At 33.0% G+C, this 9,396-nt stretch overlaps 1 protein-coding gene across 1 annotated transcript; it reads left to right on the top strand.

Moving 5' to 3' along the window:
* The first annotated feature begins 7,684 nt into the window (after positions 1-7,684).
* LOC149248623 (uncharacterized) lies at positions 7,685-8,407 on the top strand. Its single transcript, XM_089450639.1, has one exon. The coding sequence runs from the start codon at positions 7,685-7,687 to the stop codon at positions 8,405-8,407; it is 723 nt and encodes a 240-aa protein (XP_089306765.1).
* The last annotated feature ends 989 nt before the right edge of the window (positions 8,408-9,396 follow it).

Genomic DNA, 9,396 nt, shown 5'->3' with positions numbered 1-9,396 from the left:
ATTTTTTATTAAGACTAACCTAAGTACCCATGGGGGATTTGAACCGGTGACCTATCGCAAGGAGTTCCTTAACAGTGCACCCATTCACCGTCAATCCAAAGCCCTGTGGGCTCATGTTAATGATTTTATTCTTATGGGTACGAATTATTAAATTCTGTAAAGCCAAATAAGAATCTTCAAGTATATTTTCTTAATTACAAGTATGACTTTTCATATGGATAAAAGATTATTATGATAATTAGATCCTAAAAGATCATACACAATAAGTTCATATATGACAACATCAACGGGGAGGAAGTGACTTCTTACAAAATTGTTATTCATCACGAAATCTCAAATGAAAGTCTATGATTGAGAAAAGAATAAATAAAGAGTAGAAAACTTACTATGGACTTGAAAACAATTGTAAATCAATGGACCTTTTGATATGGAATAAGAAGAAACTCCTCTTTGAGACTCTCATTACTCTTGTTGTTTTATATGGATGTGAAATTTTGGGATACAATGTCTATAGAGAATTGTGGATAAAGAAATAGCAATCCAAAATAATTTTATGGCATATAAGCTCAAAATTTAAGGCAATACACCTTATTTTATCTTTTTTTTTAAGGCAATCATAGTTCGCAGCTACGTCCACGGGCAATAATCCACACAGATCGACCAAAGGCGGGCTAATATATTGGGCCTAACCCCAAGGGCATCGAGGATATTTGACCTCGTGAACTCCCAATAGGAAAGGCACTTAGCAATGAGGGCTCGACCAATTGAGCCATCCCTTGGGGCTAATACACCCTATTCTATCATCCTCATATAAGTGAGCCTTTTCCTCATTCAAATTGCCACTATGAACAAGTATCTAATGTATCACAACAATTAAACAAGATGGAAGATAAGATGCAACCAAAAATCACTTAAAACTTTACCAAAATTACTTTCAACTCAAGTAGAGATGGCATAAAGATGCCCAATATTCACAAAATCATTGTGGAATAAAGAAATAGATCATTATCCAAATTAAGGATAATATTAAAAATATTATTACCTCTAAATTTAAGGAGAAACGCAGCTCCATAAATAATTAGAGGGTAAAATAAAATTAAGATACTATAAAGAGGTGATCAACCCTAACTTAGAAGATCAAAAGTGTCTCTATATTTATCACTTAAAACTTTACCAAAATTACTTTCAACTCAAGTAGATATGGCATAAAGATTCCCAATCTTAACCAAATCATTGTGGAATAAAGCAATAGTTCATTATCTAAATCAAGGATAATATTAAAAATATTATTACCTCTAGATTTAAGGAGAACTTGTGGTGCCATAAATATTTAGAGGGTAAAAGAAAATTAAGATACTATAAAGAGGCGATCAACCATAACTTAGAAGATGAAAAGTGTCTCTATATTTTGACTAGTGATGAAAATCAACATTGTTAAAATTAATACAAATATTCATGAACTCCATAGTGAAATTGGAGATTGGACTATTCCGAAAAATCCCAAGAACAAAACAATGTGTTATCTTTATGACAGTAAGAGTATTAAAGATGAAAATCCATTCTCTTGAAATGTGACATCCCTCCCAAATTAGATATAAATTTCAAAAGATTTGTCACACTATCAACTTTTGCAAACTTCTAACTCAACAAAATTATGGTGATCATGAAATTCTTTTCTTAATGTTTTTCAAGCATAAAATAAAATTTGAAAGAAATCTATGTAATGTACTACAATATTAAGGGGATAAATTTGGGTCTAAATGGACATTAATCATTATCATCATCGTTATGATCATCATTAATGCATTAGTCAATAACTTAATATGATGATGATGGTGAAGAGATTACTTAAATTTCCTTAGAATTGTATGTATGTGCTTAGAAAACATTAAGAAAAGCTTTTCAACATCACCATAATTTGATTCCCCGATGGGGATGGAAATAAAAAAAAAAAGAAAAATTGGAAGGTGGGCGCCGAGCTCGCCACCTCACTACGGAGCATGGCATTTATGAAGGGGGTGGTGTGGAAAACCCCTTGCATGCACAAGCATGCGGGCATATTTAACTTCAATTAATCATGGCAAGTGGGATCCTGCTTCGATGCTACAACTCTCAATTAAGGCTATAAGAGGTTTCAAACAACAATCTACCCTTGCCCTCGATGTAGGTGAGATGTTTTTGGAGTTCCATTGGTGTCGAGGGGCCAATCCTCACTCAAATTTCCTTCCCTCTAGTGTTCTCTGTTATGTCCTCTTCTAGTACAACTTTGTTAGTTCTGATAGCCAAAATAGTGGTGAATTGGTGGTGCCTCAACAAAGGTATGGATTTGTGGCAACAGTTGGTTGGTGACCTGCATTATGCATGGATAGAAGGTCAAAGGAGCATCAGGGATTTGGAGAAAGAAATTCATGTGAAAGAGAGGGTTCCCAAACTGTTGGAGGAATTAACGCTCCACTATACTCTTTATTTTCCCATTTCTAGCTAGTGGACAAGTCTCTTGTTAAGGTTACTTCTTGTTTCCTCTATCTATTTTATTGTCTCATCATGCACTAAATTATTTGGCACCTGTAGTGCTCGTATTTTAGCTAGTGATGGGCTTATATTATATAATTGGCGATTGTGCACCAATGTTTTTCTTCAACCCTTTGAATTCCCTAATGCTATGTTTTTTAATTTCTTGATCGTGTACTGGAATATTTAGTTTAGCTTGTGACTCCATTTTCCCTGGTTGCATCGTATCCTTATAGGATGTTCTTTTCCAACCCTTGACATCATCTAAACTGAGTCTAAGTACCTCTTCCATTTAGTCAACACGCCTAGGCAATATATGGGAAGCCACTGAGGAGGAGCAAGCCGCAACCCTGAAGGCCATAGTTGAGCTCAGTAGCAGGCACAAAAAGCTACTAAAACTTATCATTTAGTTGTTCCTCCTAATGTCCACAATGAAATTCAACACATTGAAGCTTGTGTTGCTATGGAGAGATAAGATTTTTCTGTCAGAGAGATATTGGAAGAGGTTTCACAATGGGTTCTTAACCTTTGTCACACTAGAGAGGAGGAAGCAATACCTCAATTCCATTTATTTACACTGGCATATGAAGACCCTCTTAGGCATGGTATTAAAATATAAACAGGAAAAAATACACAATATCCATGTTGCATTGAATGACATCAATCAGGCTCAATGGAACCAACGAGTTTGCATTGAAATATTGGAGGTTAGGATTGCTCATATATAAAATCACTTCGAGTGATATGAAATTTTGAGCACCTCTTGGATTCAACACTAAATATCCTACACCAATCACTTCTTTTGAGTCAAATGTTTGTAGCGTTGGTGAAAAGATTTTTGTTATGTAGTATGTTAGTAGATATGCATGCTTTGAGAAAGATGTGTATTTTGGATAGTTTTCTTATATTGTAGGTGGTTAAGATTGTCTAATTTCTCACAAGGCAGATTGAAACCGCCTACACTGAACATTGTTTGATCTATGGCTAACTGGTGATGTATCTTTATATCATGTATTTTTGGGGTAATACAAATCTTAATTCACAAGAAAAACATCATCATAATTTGATGAGTTAGAAGATTACGAAAATTGTTATTGTGACAAATCTTTGGAATTTGAGATTTAATTTAAGTATACATAAAAGGCATTGCCTAAATTATACACAAAATGACTTTTTTCAAGGCATTGTTATTTTTAATCAAAATTCGGTAGGGATTTTTAAAATCTTGAGTTTAAGTTGTTTAATCTATAGAATTTAAGTGCACGAGGGTTTTTTAGGCTGCTGAATCCATTTATGCATTCAAAAATGTATTTCAAATAACAAAAAAATCACAATCTTTCTTGAGATTATATCGTCTCGTGAAAAGGTCATTTAGTCCATAAATTAGGCTACACCATACATAAAACATTTTGAGAAAAAAATGTTTTTCCTCTTAGCCTTATTTATTAATGTTTTTAAAATTGTGCTGATCTCTAATTTCAAAATTCTTAAACAATATGTTGTTTATATATATATATATATATATTGTTAAGATATTTGTCCCTTATATTTTAATATGATTTTTTAATATTAATATTTTTTTTAAATTGATTTTTTATTGTTAATATACATTTTATAACATAGTAAAAACAATAAAAAGAATAACCATCAAATATATTTGTCTAATATATTTTAATATGATCTTTTATTAATAAAATCGTCTTTCGGATTAATCACATCATTAAGATATGGTACCTTTCGAACTATCTAATATGGTTCATCCTCGAGACAAAGGTGAAAAAATCATCTAATCCAAATGTTTAAAAAGCATGCATTTGGTTCCAGAATTAGTCGTTAAGAATGAGTTGTTGAATTAATAAATTTAAATGTTTATTATTATTATTATTATTTTATTCTTATTTTTAATTAATAATATTGAATTAAATTACAATGATAATATTATAACTAGAAATATATATTTTTAAATGTATATTAATAAATAAAAATGAGTTAAATATAACTTTAACAAGAAGTTATTAAAATAAGATTAATATAATTCAATAATTAGTTATAAATGTTATTATATTAAAAAAATGGAGAATATTTTAATAGGAGAGTTGGCAATTATAGGGGAAGGAGGAGATCCCAAGTTCTATGGCTCCTGAATATGGATATTAGTATATAGGGAAACAATGTCAAAGCTTACTAACAAATCCCCACATTCTAGCCTTATGTCTTTCAACTCTTTAACAAAGGAAACTAAGGAAACTGAGTCTTTAACAAAGGAATCTGTGCGACCTTTTTGACTTTCCTATTAAAATACTCTCCATTTTTTTTAATATAATAACATTTTAAACTAATTCTTGAATTATATTAATCTTATTTTAATAACTTTTTGTTAAAATTATATTAAACTCATTTTTAATTATTAACATACATTTATAAATATATATTTTTGGTTGTAATATTATCATTTTAATTTAATTCAATATTAATTTAATTAAAAATAAAAATAAAACTAAACAAATAATAATAAATATTTAAATTTATTAATTCAACAACTAATTTTTAATGGCTAATAACTTTCAAACCAGAGGCATCTCTCTTATTTAAACATTTAGATTAATTGATTTTTTCACCTTTGTCTTGAAGATAAACCACATTAGATGACTCAAAATGTCAACCATATTTTAATGACAATTTTATCATTATTATGAATCAAAAAAATCTAAGATTTAGCAATATCTTTTATTATCAATATACATTATATACTATTTAAAAAATAAATGTCAAGATATTTGTTCAATATATTTAATATTATGTTCAACTATTAATATACACTATATAATATATTAATAAAAAATAAATCAGCAAATTGATGGAAAGAGTATATTCCGTGGATTATGCTTATTTTACTATAATTTAATAAATAAAATATTGAATTTGGACTGCTAAATCTTTGGTTTTCATCTGCCAATCTGTATTTCCATCAACTCTGTGAACTTTCTTCTGTATAGGTTACTGTTAAAATATTTGGACGATCTGTCGCAGTTGAGATGTGAGCATTTTCAACTAATTTGGAGAGAGAATGTTAATAGTTTATTGTCAACTAGATTTTCCGGGCTATCAACTAGAATTCCAGGGCTATTGTTTTTATAGATTTTAGTCTCTGCCCGAGAGAAATTTTCTCCTTGCACTCAATTTTTTTATATGAAATGTATAAGGATATTGAATAAAATTATGAAAAGTAGATAAAGATATTGAATAAAATAATATAATTTGGGTTTATCCAAATATTTTATTAAATTTATGTAATTACGAAATTCAAGGAGAAGTTTAGGTTTATTTATTTTATTTTATATTTTTTAATATTTATTATATTAAAATTAATAAAGAATTTTAGAAGTGATAGTGCAATTTTTTTCCATTATGATATGTATAAGAAGAGTTAGTATATAGTTTTATTTGGGAATGGCGCTGAAGACTTGTGGGACCAAACCATCACAATTATTATTATTATTATTATTTAGTTTTTTTTGAATGCATAAATGCAACAAATTTTTATCGGAGTTTTGCGATTCCAATATATACTCTGTTAGCGTGGTGTGTTTAGACACTACCACTTCTCTTGATTTTGTGACCTTAATATCTTTAGAATTTTGAACAAAATTAATCCAAAAATAAACCTCACAAAATGTAAAAGATTTAGTGACTATAGTCTTTTATAATTTTAGATAAAGATGTCAAAGTGTGCAACATAATAAATTGAAAAAAATTAAAACTTTTAAAAATCAAAATTAAAAGAAAATTAAAATATAAATTATCTTTGTGTGAAGATTTTTATAGTTAATTATTATATTTTTCCCAATAAATCCCCTATGGTGAGGGAAAATTTGGGTAAATAATATTGTATGGGGATGGGGTGGAGAGAAATATTAGGAAAAATATAACCAAAATGGGGAGAATTATTACCAAAAATGTAATATTACAATAATATTACAATTTTCCCAATAATCCCCCCACCCTTTTCTACATTTTTCTCAATAATTACCCCCTCTCCCTTCATATTCTTGAAAGTTTTTTTTTTTTTTTTGTTTTTTTTTGTTCTTTTTTGTTTTTATTTTTTTATTTTTTGAATAATTGTGTGCCAAGATTTGAAATCTCCAAGTTTGAGTGGACACTCCACCATCATAAGGGATGTTTCAAACATTTTACTTTGAAAAACTCTTAGCAATAAATTTTCTTAATTTTGATTTTTTAATTTTCAATTCTCGGGTGAGAAGGGATGCATATTCCTAGATATGACTACACACTAGCACAATGGACACCCATTGTTGAAATAATGATACTACAAACGGATCCCAATAGCTGTATGCAGACTCCATGTTTGGGTATGATTTATGGTTCAAGGGAAGTTGCATTAAGTGGCTTCATGGAAACAACAAACTACCTTATCCACCCCTAGATTATCCCAATATAGGATTACATCTCTGTATCAGTTCCCACCATCATTCTTTCATATGGAATGGATGAGGGAGTGCTTAATGCATGTTATGGTTTTCATGACAACACAATAAAGGAATGTTTTAAATGGTTTATTTTAGTGGGTGGGTTCTCAATAAGGCCGAAGATGTTTATTTTTATTTTTTATGAAAAATCTAGAAATGAATGTTTTAAATGATTCATTTTAGTGAGTAGGTTCTCAATGAGGCTAAGGATGTATTATATTTGGAGGATGAGACTTAAGGAGGTTGGCTAATCCCCTTCACTTTAATATTGTGCACTACTTTTTTCTTTTGATTGTGATTGTGGTGTATTTGTTGCATTTTTTGTCTATCTCTTCTCGTGTTGCCATGCCTTAGGGAAAAGCTTTGTGTTTTGGTCATGGGGAAAGCCAGTATCTACAACTTCTCGTGGGGTTTAAATGAGTTCTTCTACTTCTCAAGTTCAACGTCACCCAACTGAGGCTAACATCGATGTCCGGAACCTGCAGAATATATTAAACAAAAGAAGAATAAGGAAAGTTGATGACAGAGATCAACTAAGATGGGGAAAGCAAGGAGGGGGCTACTTCACGCTCAAAGAAGCCAGGGAGTGTATCGAAAACTCATAGCCGGTCGCAGAGGTTCAATGGAGCAACCAGGTCTGGGATTCTCTATTTTGGCTGAAAATTATAATTTTCCTCTAGCTCCTAATGCGCAAGAAAACCCTTACATGGGAGAATCTCTGCAAGAAAGGGTTTTGCGGCCCTTCTAGGTGCCCCATGTGCAATATAGAAGAAGAAACTATGAACCATCTCTTCAACTTATGCGAGTGGGCTAACCATCTGTGGAATTGGGCGGAAAACACGTTGCAACAAATAGACAGAACCAAAAATTCCATCCAAGAAACCATTGAGAAGTGGCGGGGCAATTTCTCTAGTAATCAGAGGATAAATACCATTTGGAAAATGATGCCGAGGTTCATCACATCGACGATTTGGAAGGAACGGAATAGGAGAGTATTCGTAAATGAAACCAGAGATATATTTCACACTCTTGAAAGTATTACCCAAAATGTAAGACAATTGGTTCTTGTCAAAAGCAAAGCAGACCAAGACAACAGAGTTTCAAAGCGGGACTTACAAATTTTAAAAGCCTTTAACTTGGATAATGGAATGAATATGGCTACTGCGAATCGCCAACAGGAAATAAGCACCACGCTGAGCATCTGGAAACGACCACCTGCAGGCTTCCTCAAGTTAAATTTCGATGGAGCTTCGAGAGGTAATCCAGGAATGGCTGGCATCGGGGGCATTATAAGGAATAACGCAGGAGAAATTCAGCATATCTACAGCAGAGCCTTGGGAGAAGGAACGAACAATGAAATGGAGTTCGCAGCTATGGAGCAGGGTCTCAGGATTCTCAGAAACTTGTAGGTAGGCACAACAATGGTTGAGGGGGACTCTCAGCTCGCGATAACGGCAGCCAAAAAGATGTATGCGGGAGCCAAAGCTAGTAAGGTCACTCAGCACTGACGACTAGCTAAAGTTACAGAAAACATAGCTGAAAATTTGGGGTGGCTGAAAGGTTTGATCTTTCAGGTTGTTAGATGTAAAGCCAATGGAGTCGCGGACCATCTGGTGAATTATGGTATAGAGAACCCCACTAGCATTGTGGACAGCTGTTGGCAGGACGTCATATGCCTGGAATTAAGAGATAGGTGTACCTTGCTCTCGAGGCAGGATTTAATGAACGAAAAGTAAGGCCAAAGGTCAGCGCTTTATGCAAGGTTAACGACATGAGTAGGATCATGCGTACAACAGGTAAATTCAAAGGTTGGCAATAGAGCAAAGGACAAAAGTTCAGGAGCATTCATTGCTCGAGTAGGAGGACAACATTCACATCCGAGACATGATCAAAAAGAATGTGCGCCGCCGACGCCCTTATAATAGACGATACACTGAGCATGTTTTGGAGGATGGCAAGGAAGGTGATCGTAAGGAAAAGAACTCGAGCCATAACCGAAATAATTGACCACCTCGCAGGAATTATGATGACAAGACCTATGGGCAACAGGGACGGAATCGGCACACAGCCAGTAAATCCCCCAATCGTATATATATGTTAGTAGCTCCACGCAGAGGTGGAGGCACTATTTCTTCGATTTGGAGGTTGAAACTCTCTTCCTTCGGCTATAGAGTGTGGTTGAGCTGCCTGGTGAGTGTGGTTGATATCATGGCGGGAGAGGGAAGTCGTAACGCTTTGGCAAACATAGATTTAAAAAGAGCTCGCGAAGCGTATGAGACCCGTATCTCGCAAAAAGAAAAACAGAAAATCGAGGAGCTAGAGGCCATTGCTACAAAGGAGGAGGAAAATTTGAAGGTTCAAGAGCTGGAGAAGGAGATTGACTGGATTCAGGACCCTG

Source organism: Pinus tabuliformis, chromosome 7 (genome assembly GCF_031772625.1).
Source record: "Pinus tabuliformis cultivar Carrire ecotype Pingquan chromosome 7, CPIR1, whole genome shotgun sequence".
Classification (NCBI taxonomy): Eukaryota; Viridiplantae; Streptophyta; class Pinopsida; order Pinales; family Pinaceae; genus Pinus; species Pinus tabuliformis.
Note: the sequence above shows the minus strand (reverse complement) of the source record. Positions and strands in the feature narration are given on the sequence as shown.